Source organism: Notechis scutatus, chromosome 7 (genome assembly GCF_049901735.1).
Source record: "Notechis scutatus isolate UNSWTSFEM ecotype Mainland chromosome 7, rNotScu1.2, whole genome shotgun sequence".
NCBI classification, from domain to species: Eukaryota; Metazoa; Chordata; class Lepidosauria; order Squamata; family Elapidae; genus Notechis; species Notechis scutatus.
In genome coordinates, this window is record NC_142015.1 from 8,734,940 (window position 1) to 8,751,766 (window position 16,827).

The following is a 16,827-nucleotide window of genomic DNA, read 5'->3' on the forward strand; positions in this document are numbered from 1 at the left end:
CATTCCTTTGGATTTGCATCCTTGATGTGAACTTTAATATAGATTATTATAACAGTGATTAATTAAGGCACCTACGTTCTCATCCGCTTTCTCCTTGTAATTCTTGTTAAAGAGAAAGGGAACTCTTGCCATGCTATCTGTATTAATCAGATCCCCCAGTTCAAGAAACTGCAGTTGTTTTTCCAATGACATTTATTTAAAAAGATTGGGAAGTGAGAAAACACTGCAGAATTTGTCAGTGGCAAACCACATTCAAGAAAGCTACATGGAAGTGTCACATGAAGAAGACTTGCTCTGATAGTCAAAAGGTAATGATGACTATCTGCCCCTTCTATATTTTGTTTTCCTCTAGTCTCAGTCTTTATTATTCCCCCATCCATACATGTGTGTTTGTGTATTTCTATCTCAACCTAATACTAGGGATCATAATAGTAAGGGGATTCTATGGTATATTAACTTGGTTAGTCTTTAAGGTGCAAAAAGACTTTGTATTCTGGAACTTGTTACAATTCTATGTGCTAATTAAGACCAGTGCTTGGAGTGCGGGGAGGCACATGATGGAGAGAACATTGTGACCTCATGATGCAATGTAAGACTAGAGCTTGCATTGTGATGTCATCACGGACATTTCATTTTAATGGAATTTTTAATTTGCTGTTGACATCTCTGACTGGGAACATCACCCATTGCAGGGATCAGCTTCTTTCCCAGGGATAAAATCACTGTGCAACTGTTTTCCCCCCCATTCCATAAAATTGACAGGAATGAAGTAATAAACAAGTTACAAAAACACCCATTATTAATTGAAGCAAATTTTGTATTGAGCTATTCACTCTCAAATCCTGCTAAACTGATTCAGGCACATAAAGCATTTCAAAGGAACAAACAGCTCACCCTGGTATCTGTCAGATGCAGTAAATAAAGATGTTTCAAAACAGCTCTTTTCATAAACATAATTATAATCAGTAGGGTAGCACAATAACAAAGTAATGTTATGTATATTCATTTGCTGTGTTGTGGAATAGCATCAACTGAGCATTGGAAAACCCAATAGAAAATGCAGTAGAACAGTGAACATGCTATCCAAATACTTATAGCCTTATCCACACACAAGATGGAGGCATTTATAGGTTTCTTTAAAATGCTGGTTGCAGGAATTTTTTGAGGGGAGCAGTAGCAAAGAGAAAGTTTCACAAATGTAGAGAGTAAGGAAGATGACTTGATAGAAACTTCTAGGAACCATTACCTAACCAAAAATGGTTGAAGCATTTGTTAAGTCCATAACAACGAGGTAATGTTTGGAAGTTGCCCAGGCAGAAATGTTCACTGAACTATAAGGAGAAAGAGGCGCAATATAATCAGACTTTTTTTGTCATAAAATTGTATGTAGTTTTAGCCTTCCTGTGGAATTGTCTTCCTGGTCTGATCTACTTAGTAGGGCTGACACCAAATGGCCCAAAGTGACTAAGTAGGCTCAGTGGGTAATAATAAATGCTGATTTTTTAGGAAGAAAGAAGATGGAATGGAAAAGCACATATAATATAAAAAATATACAGTATTGTAGATCTTACTGTGTTGTTTGCTACCAAGTTGGATATAAAGGAGTTAGTTTATTTTAAGACTGTAAATTCTATTACTGTCTCACCCCACTAATGTGGTTATAAGTAGATATATTGGATGAGATTGGTTGTTTTCATCCATGTATCTAAGGGATCTATAGAATATGGTAAAAATGTCCAACCATTTTTATGCATGTTACACACAGAAAAAAGAATGTTATTTCTATCTGTATGCATTTATCTGTCTATTTACTAGTGAATATCTACCACCCTCCACATATTTCTCTCTAGAAACCTAATTATTTCATTACAATGAACCAGTAACAGAGATCAATGCAACTTCATAAACCAAATGCTATAATGATGTCCATGCAGCTGAAAACATGCATCCAGGTACAATATCAGTCACAGCTACTGGCAGCACGTAGTTTATTTTGGTTGCTCTTGAAAAGCAGAGTTCAACCTTTCTACTGCTATGGAAATCCACTAGGAAAATCGAGGACTGTAAATGAAATTGAATTTAAAAAAACCTTACCTGCATTAAAAAGAAATGGCAAGGAGTTCCTATAGTCCTATTGTGAAATGATTATACAATGAAATGCACAACACTTACATTAATAGCTCTTGGTCACCTTAACAGTAAGGTAAGTGAAGAACTTCATGTCTTCCTGTGTTGGTTTTCCTGTCATCTTTTCCTTTAAACATCTTTGCAAAAACTTGACAAAAAGTTCAAAGAAGCACAAAACAACTCAAATAATACCTTGCTAGAAAAGTAGTGGTAATACAGCAATATAATTAGAAGCACAGTTCTACAATTTTGTGTCTGGTATTTAACACCAGTAAAAATTTAAGGTTTGATCCTTTAAATTTGAAGACCTTCATTGGTGCAAATTCCCCCATTTATGTTTGGAATTTTGACATTTGGATTGATAGTGAGTTACATCCAAATTCCATAAGTGTCTAGACAAAAATAAACCAACTGAATCCATTGGGACTTGCTCCCATGATACAATTGAGATAAGACTCATTAAATTCAATGACTTATCTGAGTAGCATCTGTTAAACATACCTTAGCTGCACCAACTGTCCTACCTCACCAGGGCTTATTTTGCCAGATAAATCTCTATTCTTAGCAGCTAATCTTGGTGAGTATAATTATCTGACGTGCATTCCTCCTTATTCTTCATAATATAGTTCAAAATATAAGCCTATGGACTTAATAGTGATTTGCCCTATACCATGCATTACTTTGTTTGATTCAAAATGTGATCAGATGCATTTGGTGGTCTTTTCTATTCATTGGGTTAAATAGTACTTTGCCTCAAGTGAGATAAAACTAAAGAAGATGGAATTCAATGGTCACCTTGAGGATACTTAGTCTCACCAATACAGCCATCCACTGGACATGACTGATGGCACAATTGAGCTGAATTCCAAAAGGGAAAAAGGAGCAAAAATATTTGGATATAAGGGAGAGAGCCTTCTAGAATAAAGATCTACTTAAGAGTACTTTGATACCTCAGATGGCTTGCAGTCACATCAGACTTAAAGAGCATCCACTGAGTAATGGTGGAGTAGCTATATCTTATAGTATAAAGCTCTCTGTTTGAAAGCAGCCTGTTTTTGAAGCCATATTTGTTGCTTGTAAGCCCATATGATTTGCTGACATAATACTTTGAACCATGAGTACTTGATACACTTCTAGCCATTCTTTCTTAATTTTTTATAACTGCCTTTCACTTTCACTTTTGCTTTTTTGTATTACATCTAACATGGGTTGATTTTCTATTGACTTCTGGAGCAAGTCCACTTATTACTCTTCTATGAATCCCTTCCACTGTGAATATTTTGTTTTGGAATTAACATTTAATGATACAACTACAATACTCCTTTCCCAGCTCTTATGTTTGACTGTGTGTGGAGTATCCTTGGTATCACTGCTTCTAGCCAAGCTTTGTCTCTGGCAATCTATGAAAATTATTCTGTACTCTGCAAAAATGTTATTTTCAACATTTTTCTTTTGAAATCTCCATTGGCGGCTTCGACTGACTACTTATCCAGAATAGTGCTATTAATATTTATAAGCGTTCAATAATGCAGACTTTTGTGTATCTGGTAGACCATATGCTGCCCTCTGTCTTTTCAAAACAGCTGAACCAACAGAACTCTCCATTACACCATGGTGCTATTTTATTTTATTTTTATTTTTTTGGTGAAGAGTGGAAAAAACCAAAGCACATGCATAAACATCCTTCAACTCAAATTATTTTTGTAAGTCACTTTTCTCTTAAAATAGGAAGTTTTTTGTCCTGTGTCTGCCATTATTTTACTATATCCATTGTGACCCATTATAAAAACAAGGCTTTGGATTTTGTTTTTGTTTTTTAATATCTGTGTTATGGGGTGATGAGTCTGAGAAACTGGTGGGGAGAGACAGGCTGAAAATTTAAATTCATGAATATCAAATAATGAATAATGCATAGCAATAAGCAGCTTGGAGAAATCCATTTGGATAACACAATGTAGGTTAAAAGTGATAATATGTCTGAGCAGCATTCTGAATTACTGTACCTTATATGAAGGGTGTGTTCATTAGCTTCATGCTAATTTATCTTGGGGATTCCAGAAAATCCGTGTCTACAGTTCTATTTAAGCATATGTTTCATATTTATGGCAATCTGTAAAGGTTCATTAATTGGAATTGTAATATAGGAAAGTTCTAAATCTCCTTGTCAATAATGGAAAATTAATGGAGATAAATGATTGTGAAATGACCTCTTCATGCAGAGACAACGGAGGATCGATTCTCTCTCTCATTGGATGGTGTTTGCTAAGATAACCATGGTCATAGCTATGGTTAACTAACTTTTCATAGCTAACAAAGAGCCAGCTTGGGCTAGTGGTTAAGGCACCAGGCTAGAAACGGGGAGACTGGAAGTTCTAGTCCCACCTTAGTTATGAAAGCCAGTTGGTTGACTTTGGTACAGTCACTGTCACTCACCCAACTCACCTTATAATTGGCTGTTGTGGGGAAAACAGGAGGAGGAAGGTGTGTTGGATATGTTCACCGCCTTGAGTTAATTTATAAAAGTAATAAAGGTGGGATACTAATTTTTAAAGAATCTTTCAGTGCTCACTTCCGAAGGAAGCGATTTCCCTTTCTGCGTGGTGCTGAAGGGACAGCGACGGCCCCAAACAGGAAGAGTTCTCTCGTTGAACTAGACGAGGAGTCGACTTGTCCACCAATAGCTATGGTGTTTAGGCAACGTTTGAATAAGGCTCTATTCACAAATGAATGCAGGGCAGGGGCAGTTTTATTTACAGTTGTCGATATGGAAACGCAGCCCTGTTCTGCCCATAAAAGAAGGGATTACGATTCTGTTTTAGGACAATCGTTTTCTTGGATCTGTTCAGATGTCACAAAGTCATGTTCAAGCTTTTGAGTTCTGCAGAGTTCCTCCTCAAGGAAGATAAAAGGGATGGGGAAACGCTATAAGAGAGAGGGGGAAAAGAGAGAGAGGACATGATTTTGAAATCCTGGTGTTAATTGCACTGTTAAAATTCAGTACTACAGAGCATGTGCTTTGCAACATCAGCAATACTGCATTTAGGGGCGAAGGATTTTAGGTAGCAACTGGGTTGGAAATAATAAATCCCCAAGACTTTAAAGAGCTGTCTAGAAAAACATATTTGTCTTCCTAGACCTGGAGTTTCCAGGCAAGTTTGATGGGTCATGTAGGGTGGTGAAATAGTAGGAGTCGCTTCCAACCTATCTAAAGGGCACCTGGTTGGGGAAGGCAGGAGTGAATAATATACTGTGGATCAAGATGACCATAGGAAGACATGCACGTTCAATGTACCTTCCAGCACACAATTTGATTTATCTAGCACACAAAAGAGCCACTTCAGAGCCTTGTCAAGGTCAAATCTTTGTGTTCTGAAAATTGACTCTCCCCTCCCCACCACCGCCCACCGCCAAGAAATTCTCTTCCCTTGCTTTGTCAGTGGTTTTTCTTCCCACGGCCAGCAGCAAGGGGTGAGGGAAGGAATATTTTAAGCCACTGCAGTGGCAACCCCCTCTTTTTTTGACTCGGCAGTTCCACCCCTCTCTCCCGCACCGATCTCTGTGCCCAAATCGGGTCCTTCTTCCACCCGTTCCTGGAAAAGGACAGTTTGCGAACGGAGGCTTCTCCCAACAGAGGGGCGTGGGCTCCGAGGATTCCCACGCCCGCTTTTCTATGACTTGGCTGAATTAGGGAAGACTTCTGCCTTCCAGAAAAGAGGGGGTGCCTCGGCTTCTGCGACACCTCCACACGCCCCCTCCTCTTCCCTACCACTTGTAGGAGCTGCAGCGCGCCGGGGCTTCCCCCTTCGAAGCAGCTGGTCCAGTCCAATTCGCCAATTCCGATTGTCACCTCATTTCCGGATCAATCCTTAATTTCTGCTGCAGAGTGAGTGGGGCTTTCTCACCCTTTCCCTCCCCTCGCCCTTCGCTCCTTTCCTGCCCACTCCCCCCGCCCCTTCCTCCTCATCTGGCTGCTGGGAACTTGAACCCAGCCCTCCTGCCGGCTGCGCTGCACCGACCATCTTTCGCCCGCCCCTCCACGCCTTTCCCGGCGCTCAGCCTGCCAACTTCGCGTCGCCGGGCTCCCCTTCCAACCTACCCTGCCCGGCATCTACGGAGGCGGGGAGAGGCAATACAAAAGGCTCGCTTCTCGCTTCTGCCCATCCCCGTTTCCCGCAAGGGCCGGAGACTCGGGCTCTAGAGGCTGCCGGCTGGCCTGTCCTCCGCCGCTTTCTGTCTCCTCCAGAGGATCGAAGAGAGCCGGGCGAGGCGAGGCGTGCCCCGGGGCGAGCCATGGCCGAGAAGAAGCAAGCGGCCAAGCCCGGCGGCGAGGAGGAGGAGGAAGTCCCAGCCTTCTTCAAAAACCTGGGCTCTGGCAGCCCCAAGCCCCGGCAGAAATTCTGTGGCATGTTCTGCCCGGTGGAAGGCTCCTTGGAGAACAAGACCATCGACTTCGACTCCCTCTCCAGCGGACGCGGCTCTCCCACCGGCAAGATCGTGGCCAAGCAGCGGGACGTAGCTCACCTCGGAGCCGACGCGCCCTCCTCGTGGCAAGGCAGGAAGGTGGAGATCCGGAGAACGACCGGCAAGGAGGCTTTGCAGAACCTGAACGACAAGGTGAGTTGGAGGCCGGGAAAGGGGGGGGGGTCAGGTGCTTCCCTCCCCAGCCCGCCCCCGCGCCCAGATCCAAGGCTTGAACGTTGCCGGGGCTGACCGAGCAGATTTCAAAGGCGATCGCCGAGGTGGCGTCTTTGGGAGACAGGCGGAAAAACCAACCGACCCAGCGCCGCCCCCGCCCGCCCCCCTCCCCCTCTTTCTTTCTTGCTAAGGGGAGATCGGAGCTCTGAGCTGCAAGCTGAGCTAGGCGAAAGCCCCACCCACCTGATGCAGGGGTCCAGGGCTGTAGCGAGCAATTGCTAGACAAAGATGCTGAATGGTAAACCCAAGAGAAATAATGACATGATCACATCAATCCATCGCTCACAGCATTGAAGGTCCTTTGGACCTCTGCCTTCTGAGACCCGGGGACTCCTTCTGTCAGTCCCTTTAGGAGAGAAGTATAAAAAGTTCTGAGCCCTCATGCTTGTCTAATCATTGGCAACAAATAGGAGACACTATTTATTGGGCAGTTTGCCCAACCTTCCATTGGAGAAGTTCTTTAGAAGATCTTTCTAACTTGGAGCCAATGCTAGTCTGTCCAGCCAGGTTTGTAGCTCACTGAAGCCTGGTTTTCTGTTCTGGAGATGCACAGAATAGATTGTACGTTTCTTCCAGTTACACGTGTGTCTTAATTCACTGAGCTGGTGGGATTTGTAGTCCAAAACAATAAGGATGTCCAAGCTGATAAAGGCTGGCCTAAAGATATGAAGCAACCGCCATGCCTAAATAGCAAAAACCTTACTGTACATTTTGCAAATGGGTAAGAAATTTGATCCAGTCATGATGACAACAGCAGTAGGAAACCAATAATCCAAATATTCTTTAACTTGAGGGAAGAGTTGATGCCAGATGCCACCTTGCAAATAGCTTGGTCCTGAAACGATGTGCATTAGAATGGGAGGCAGCAGATCTTTCAAGAGAGACTTTTATAGGCGATGACTTAATCACACATTTCATGTGTTGAGGAAAATGTCTCCCCAGCTCACTAGTTCTTGCCTCAACGCTGGGCATCTTCAGGCACAGTAGATATATTTTAAAGCTCCTTGAGAGGGGCTCAAGTTCTGATGACAATATAGAAAAATCCACATTATGTTCTTAGTAACAATGTGGAAATGTTTTTCCCCCATTGCCCATCTTCAAGAATCTTGTTGGCTTCTCAGGCTAGTTTACAAGATTTAGGTTTCCTGATGGCTTCCTACCCAAGAACTCGGAGATCCATGTTCTCTTGCTCACCATTTGTTTTAGATCAGGGGTGTCCAACCTTGGCAACTTTAAGACTTGTGGACTTCAACTCCCAGAATTCCTCAGCCAGCAAAGCTGGCTGAGGAATTCTGGGAGTTGAAGTCCACAAGTCTTAAAGTTGCCAAGGTTGGACACCCCTGTTTTAGATCAATTCAGGTGGCCTGGATGCTGCCATCTGCTGTTGAAACCAAATAAAGAGGCAGGCTGGCTATATTCACACAGCCGACCAAACAAGATCACACCCCAGGCTCTATAATACCCAGAAGCGTGAAACGTCTTTGCACGGGTCCAATAAGTCATTTTTGTCTAAATAGACCCATGGCAACACATGGATTCAGAGTTTCAAATAGGACTCTTTCATATGCTAATCTGGAAATTCCTTAATCAAGGACTGTTGATATATAACGGATGAGCTTTGTTGGTTTTCTTTTTCTTATAAACACCCCGTGTGCATCTTTTGTACAACCTACGACTCATCTTAAAACATGTTCAGAATGGACCGATTGACTTCTATGGAGTTTTGAATTTATATTATGATAGCCCAATGGCTGAATTAAAGAAGCTATGAAGGTTTGCACCTTAGCAAGTCCCAGAAATGAGATGACCAGGTAGAGATGTCCCATGTTCTTAAAGGAAAAGATATGATGACAGCTTCATATGCAGAGTTTTCTTTGTGCAATTCATAGAAATCATAGAAATTGTTCTAAAACATTTTTTTTTTCAGCAAAACTTGGTATCTTTTCTGGGAAGTGTTCACTGTACTGCTCTATGAATAATGTTGCTTAGATGGCAACCTGCATTCATCACACAATGACCAAGCAATTCTACCTCCAGCTCTACCATTAGGCAGAGGGTAGTGATTATCTCAGGAAGTTGGTTCTGGCTGTCATTGATGGGGCAGTAGACTGTGAATCATATGCTTTATTATATATATAGTTACTCCCAGGAAAAGGAAGTTTCTTATGCAAAATAATTTGACCAGCTACAATTACTCTGCATGCACTCTTCCATGCAAAGCATCAATATTGTTCATAGTCTGGCCTTGGGGAAGAGAGGCTGATTTCTATGCTTTACTTGCCAAGAGAACTCAGAAAAATCAAATGAAATCGACAGGATGTACGGTACGAATTGACAAACAAAAGTTGCATCTACAAGTTCAGCTTGTTCCTGTTCAAGGTTCATGTAGATACTGCATACTGAGAATGGGGAAATCTGACAGAAACTCAATTCTAGGGCTTTCTAGACTTGGACTGCAGTGAAGTGTTTTCCATATCACTTGCGGCTCCAGTATTTGTTCTGGTCTGGAAAAAAAAAACCAAGAAAAAAATGGCCTCTGCCAATTTTGCATCTCTGTCTCACCTTCTCTGATTCATAGGAAGAAAGCTCCTCAGTTCTCAAGATGGCCAGTGATATTCCAGGAGCCCAGGAAGCATCCTGCATCAGTGATTCTCAGGAGTAATCTAATTATTGGTTATAGAAATGAAACATTCATTTTATAAGCAACATACTGTACTTCTATACTGCAATTGCTGGGAGAGGCAGATTTTAAAAGGATAGTATCTGCTTCCATCCCCTTGATGCATGGACTTCCTGGATGTATTTGACCGGCAAAGAATGTTAATTCCAATGATATTTTTGGGAACAAGCTGTGCATACTTCCAAAATAATTCAGATTTTTCTAGTCATCTCTACAAGACATAGCTGCTTTAAGAGCTGTGATGACTTTAACAAGTAGACTCCTTAGAGTTGCATTTCTCAACCTTGGCAGCCTTAGGTATGCTGGGAAAATCAGCTCCCAGAATTTCCCCAGTGTTCTCAGTGTTGAGGAACATTGCCTTAAAGCAGGGGTGCTTAGATCTGGCCCACAGGGCTGCCCTGGAAATAGCAAAAGACCAGCCCGGGGTGCCTCTGCCAGCGAAAACAGAGTTCGGGCTGGTCTGTGTGAGGTCTCCCAAGCTCCGTTTTCGCTGGCAGAGTGTTTTAACTACCCCCAGCAGACATGCCTAGATGGAAATATATATATAACTTCTTTCATTTGCTTTGAATAGGCTTATGGGCTTTTCAAGGGCAGCATGTGGTTAGGTGATAGCCATTTCAGAAACTTCAAAATATGAGATGCAGATTTTTGGCAAATGAGAACATTTTTAAAAATTTCTTTATTTTGGATTTCTGCTCCAAAGTTCCACTGAAAATTGACACAAGACAACTGGTGTTGCTGCTGGATTCAGTGACCGGCTTCACACTTTGAAATAAGCCAGTTTCCTTAACTAGGATTTATGGAATAAGTCATAAGGGATTGGGCCTGTGCAACTGATGTGTAATAAATCAAGGTTTACAGATCATGATAGTCCTCTAGATTCCTAGAGAGGAGAGAGTACATTCCAGAGGAGCAAGAGACAACTAAAATGAGATACTTTGTGTGAGAAAAAGAGGGTGAATATGGCAACTCTGTAATAGTTCTCAGAATGTATGCTTTAGCAGTCTGCTTGAGTCTGGCAAGATTCTGTCTATGAGTGAGGAACAAAAATAAATCTGCCTGGAGGAATCACCACATGTCTTTCTTGAGTTTTGGAGTCTGACAATCCATTAGCAAAGTTTTGAACTTTTCGGGGAGGTATGGTGAAGACATCTTTACAAACCCAATGACTGAGGCAAAACCCAAGGAATCGGTGAGTAGATTAGTTCTTGGAATGTCTCTGGATAAGGACAAGATGGGAGGTCACCCATATGTGCTCCAGAGGTGGTATTCAGCAGGTTCTGACCAGTTCTGGAGAACCGGTAGCAGAAATTTTGAGTAGTTCGGAGAACCGGAAAATACCACCTCTGACTGGAGATTTTACAGTATCCTTCCCCTGCCACGCCCACCAAGCCATGCCCACAGAAAATCTGAATCCCACCATTGATGTGCTCCAAATGGCTGCTCCTTGTGAATAGATTTCAGGACAGTGGTTTTCTGAGGGTTTAAGCACCAGAAGATGGGAGCCACCATCTTGAATGCAACTGTGTCAGAAGTTTTTGAAGGACACTGGGTTTGCTAATCTCATTTTCTAATCACTGCCTATCAACTATTTTAAGTTATTAGAGACCTTAAGAATTATGAGTTTGAGAAGTCTATATCAACTTTACTTTCAACTCTGAATGAAAGAAAAATTAATTATATGCTTAAGCACTTAATAAATTTCAAAGAAACAGCAAAAGGCGAAATATGATTTTGATCTAGGAATGTTATAAACAGATTAAAGATCCAGATACATTTGGAAAATTGACTTTTATTATAAGATTTAACTATAAAAAATAAATAGTTTCTTATGGGGAACAGATTTAATTTGGCTATTTTTGATACTGTAAATCATAACAAAGATACGCGATGATTTTAGAAACTGGATACCAGAGGAGACTAAAGATTCTAACTAGAAGAAAAACAAAATACAAGCATGTTCTTGATGTCAATTAATATGGGACTTAGAAAATGGCACAACATATTATAATATTGGAAGAATTAAAGAGATCTTTGAAGAATGGAACCATAAATTCATAACTACAATATCAACAAAGTTGGTTACAATGTCTGCTTTTATAGCTAGACAATGTCCAAAGATATAAACAAAGGAATGACAGATGTAGAACAAATTTCATCTGACAGGCCATTAGAATGATTTGGAAAAGAATGCTTTGCTAGATATACAAAATAAACCAACTGAAGTTTTAAAAATTAAAAGGAAAATAGAAATGTTAAACCAAAAAAATGAACTGGATTTTTTTTATCTACAAAAGATCTACAAAAGTAAATTCTTGAAGAAATCTGTGCATAGGGACAAAGAATTGAAATCAAATTCAACAATATTTGATTGCATCAAAGATTAAGATTGCTAGAAGTAAAGGAAGGAATATGACGTTAGTTTATTTGATAAAAATTAAAATAAGACATTTGGTTTTGCAAAGTTCTGGCATTTTACAGATATTTTTTGCTTTTTTGCTCATACCTGAATCGGAAGGCTGATGCTTTATGGATTTATTCACAGATAAAGAATGGAATATGGAATGAAGCAAGATTCTTTGCAACCTTATAGGGAGTGAAGTGTCATTAAATTTGTTTATACTTATTGTGATGAAGGTTGGAAGTTACTTTTTTTTACTTTATTATATTTTTTTCTTTTTTCCTTTTTTTTCTGCACTTTTTATTCTTTTTTACTATTTTTTCTTTAAATTTAATTTGTATTTATATTACCATAATAAAATTTCTTAATAAAATTATATTCAATGTTCATTAGCAAGGCTTTATATCTTTTGGAAGATGGTAAATTAAATTTATGGGTTCTACAAAACACTACAATAAAGAGTAAATTTTAAATTGATTATGTATTAGACTCAACTTTAACATCCTAGAAATATATAATGTGAATGTTTTGCATTGTTTGCATCTAGATTTAGTTGTCAAAGCAATTTTTATTTAAACTATATCTCTTTTAAAGCACCACAACCAATATTTACTGAGCCCTAAATCTACCTCAGAGAGCTCCTTTTTTAAATTAAAATTCTTGCTGCAATAAAATCCTGATTCACATGTGGTATAATTTTAGGTCCTGAATTTTACAGTTATACGGTATCCGTTCTTTTAAATGGTTAATACACATGTCTAATGTTGTCTTCTTTATTCACCATACCATGTTGTACACTTTTCTATGTCTACTTTTTGGGGAATATTAAATTAATAATGAGCACAGAAATTGAGATTTCAAAGGAAAACATTTTAAAAGGATGAGAATGAGTATCTCTAGTCATCGATCTGCCTATAAAATGTTTAGAAAGTATGAAAAAAATGATGCAGAAGTATGTAGTATACATAACAAAAGGTCCAGCATCCCCACTGAAGATGATTCAATTCAGGTCTGTGTGTTCTTGGTGCTTCTGAACAGCCATTGGGGGCACATGAGATTTGGGATTCTGGATTTCAAACCAGGGGACCAGTTGTGGTTTGTGCTAATCTTTATGCATGCATGTTTACATAATAGTGCTTTTTCACATCAAACAAAATCTTCCATGTATGAATTGGCTTTTTACAATAATGTTATCACTAGATTCTTCGACATATAGGTTACCTAGACTCAGCAGTGTTTGAGGAAATTATGTCAGATCAAAACAAGTACATTGCTATGGATCCTGTTGGGTTTTTCATATTTTTAGAAACAATATGCCTCGCGATCATCTGGTTGAGTTAAGATATTTATGACTGTTCTTATCATTCCTGGGAATTGTTTTCAAAATAGCATGCAGGAGAACTTTATGTAGTTATCATACGTCTATATTTCTCTTGATTACTTGTCTTTGGCAAAGCAATTCTCTAGTTGGGAGATGGCCGAAATGAAGATTAATCAAATGAAGTTCAATCCAGACAAGATACACATTTACTTCCAGCAAGGAAATGAACAGGCTCTGCTATTTGATTTTAATAAGTAGCCCTCTTTTTGAAGAACTGGCTTCAGAATTTGGGGCTACTCTAGATTTGGCTTATGCATCTTGATGACCAGATAACTACCATGGAGAAATTTTCCCTGGAATGCTTTTTTTCTCAGAAAACCCAACTCTGCCATGAAGTTTCTTTGTTTATTAGTGACAGAAGCATCACAATTGAAATAAGGCATGCTATATGACATAAAATATAAAATACAAGATCAAAATATGTACAACCGTGATGACACATGGTCTACAGGTAGTGCTGAACCTATAACCATTCAGAGTTACGATGGCACTGAAAAATGTGATGTAAGTTTGGTCTTTGCACTTATGACTGTTGCAGCATCTCCATGGTCAAAGGAATCAAAATTCAAGTGCTTAGCAACCAGTTTGTATTTATGACAGATGCAACATCCTGAGCTCAGGCTATCACAAGCTTCCACCAAACCAACATCCAAAGCAAAGTCTAATAAGCAAAGTCAATGGAGGAGGCCAGATCCGCTTAACAACCTCAAAAAAAGAAGTCATAAAATCAGGCACAGCTCACTAAATAACCACATTGCTTACTGACAGTAGCTCAAACCTCAGTTATGGTTGTAAGTTAAGGACTATCTATAACTCTACCTAAGCAAGATTGCTTCAAAGTGATGTATGTGGGCTACCTCCCTAGAACTTTCAGTTGATCTAGAACAGCAGCAATGATTTCTTGTCCCAGAAGATTTTGCAAAAGATACAGTGATAAGACAGTTTCTCTGTACAATTTCAAATATTGAACACAATTTTCAATTCCCTTTAATGCTGGAAAGGGTTGAAGACAACTGAGAGGTCATCTTTCATATTGTGTATCCTTCTTCCTAAGAATTTCAGGGAAGGTCCTGGAATAGGTTCACGGTTTGCCAGGACAGGAATGGAAAGTGCATGGAAGGCACTGGTCAGCCATGTCTACTTTGGGGGCCATCTTACATCAACTTTCTTGACCCTTACTATTTTCTCCGTGCACTTCAAGTTCTATTTTTCCTGCACATTTTCAATGTCTTTGCAAAATGCTACCATGCATCAGCTCTGCCACTTCGTGACTTTTATGCTATATCTCTCCATTTCATATTTAATTGCCAAACTTTTATTATCTGTTAAAATCATACACTACCAATGCATTTGTGAATGTTGTGCTAGTGCCTCCCTCCCCCCATTGGTGTGTATATGGTGCAGGACAAAAGAGAGTAGATGGGATGGGTGTAAAACATAAATTATGCATTTAATATATTTGCTGCCTTTGCATGTAATACTTTCCCTCTTCTGACATATTAAAAAGAACGATTCAACTCTGAGGCCACCCCCAAGAGTTCCTGGCAGCTGAACATCTTAATTTGCAATTTAGTCCATGTCAGCTGCTTTGCGTGATGCAAACACTTTGAAACCATAGGGTAATAAATCACGGAATAAATAATTATATCTTTATCCCCAATGTATTGGATGGAATCATCTGATAGAGCTCTTTCAGTTCTTAAAAGTGCAGGCTGAAATAGAGGGATATGCATGCATTTGCAGACCAGGATGGATTGACAAGGAATTTTCTCCACCCAACCCATTAGTTGTACTTTACAGAATCATCTTCTCTAATTATTGCCTCCCCCCTTCCCCAAATTTTCATCCTGGTTATGAAGTATTAGGTGGGAATAAGATATATAGTTAGTTCTAGATATCGGTGTCCTGTTTCCCATTCATAAGACATTGTGAAGAGTGGAATGAAATGCATTGAAACAGTGTTGGGCGTGGTCAGCACCAGGAAAGGTGGGGAGATACCTAGTGAACAAGAGTATTTTTTTGGCAAATATAGTTTGCTGCTCATTCAGGTGGTCCTTGATTTTCAATCAGTATTGGGTCTAGACATGCTGTTGCTTAGCAAGGTGGTTCTCCAGGGAGTTGTGCCCAATTGCAACCTTTGGCCATGATTGTTAAGTGAAACACTGAAGTTAAGGGATCAGTTAACAAATCCACTTCCCCCATTGACTTTGCTTTTTCAGAAGCTGGCTGGTGAGGTCTCAAATGATGATCACATGACCCTGAGATGCTGCAACCATTCTGAATACATGCTGGTTGCCAATCACCACATGACCGGTCGGATGCAGCAGTGGGTGTAAGAGCTAGGACTGGTTGTAACTCTCTTTAGTCCCACTGTAACTTCAAACAGTCACTAAATGAATGGTTGTAAAACGAGGATTACCTTTATTGGAAATTAAGAACTGATTCTTGCTTTTATTCCAAGCTGATTGTCTCAATGACTGTGTTTGAGCCAAGTGCTAATCAGGGTTGTTAAAGGGCTTAACAGATACATCTATCCATCAGGGTACAGTAGCAGCAGGCTATTCTTAATCTTTGGCTGTTTGGAGTTGAGAGCTCATTTATAGGGGAAGGAGTAGAGAAGGGGAAAATGTAGGGGAAAGGGGAAAACAAGAAAAGGCGTTGACTTCCAACTCCCTTTGGTTCAATAAAATAATAGCATCAAACCTCAACTTTTTACTTGTAACATAGTAAATATAAACTAGCTATTTCTATAACAACAAACCTGTCTAATTGGTAAAACCCAAAATCAAAGTTTCATTTTTTCCACCTCAAGCACAATGTCTAAAATCTGTTTCCAAGTAGAAACAAAAGTAACTGTGTTTTTTTTCCCCTTCCTTTATTCAAAGCTGTCAGTTTAGCCATCTCTGCTAACCTTTTGCAGTCATTCATCCATTGTCGGAAGACTTAGACTAATTTTATTGTGACTTTGAATGTACACTAATCGTCATAAATTAAAATGATGTAAAATGATGACTCAAAGGGTCTCCAATTCTAATATACACTACAAAAACATGACAAAATAAATAAATAAATACAAAATTATGCATATGCCCACATATATTATATGACATGGAGAAACAACATTTTAGTTCAGATGTATACCGTGTTTCTCATAAAATAAGGCTGGGTCTTATATTTTTTTGAGCCCTGAAAAAACGGCTAGGCCGTCTTTTTGAGGGTGACTTAATTCCCCCCCTTGCATCCGCATCTAGAGCGCCCCGCGGGCAGCCTCGCCACCAGCCGCTCCTAACGGGTGATCATGGCGAAGCGCAGAGAGCTCCCTACTCCCACCAAACACCTTTGCTGCAGACCTAAGACCTTTGGCACCCGCCGCTGTTGCTTTCCCTTCTGCCCATTCCGCCGCCACGTTTGGAGCTGCCGCTTCCGTGTTTGGAGTGCCGCTGCCATTTGGAGTGCCTCTGCCATTTGGAGCACCGCCACGTTTGGAGCTGCCGCTTCTGTGTTTGAAGTGCCGCTGCCATTTGGAGTGCCGCCGCCATTTGG

The 16,827-nt window shown here is 40.1% G+C and overlaps 1 protein-coding gene across 2 annotated transcripts in view; it reads left to right on the plus strand.

Annotated features, from left to right (window-relative positions):
• The first annotated feature begins 6,402 nt into the window (after window positions 1-6,402).
• Window positions 6,403-16,827, plus strand: part of DPYSL2 (dihydropyrimidinase like 2) — an 81,285-nt gene continuing 70,860 nt past the window's right edge. For both annotated transcript variants that reach the window (XM_026671326.2, XM_087969946.1), the window contains exon 1: window positions 6,403-6,741. In XM_026671326.2, the coding sequence (XP_026527111.1) occupies window positions 6,418-6,741 (324 nt within the window). In that variant the 5' untranslated portion in view covers window positions 6,403-6,417. The remainder of the gene's footprint in view (window positions 6,742-16,827) is intronic.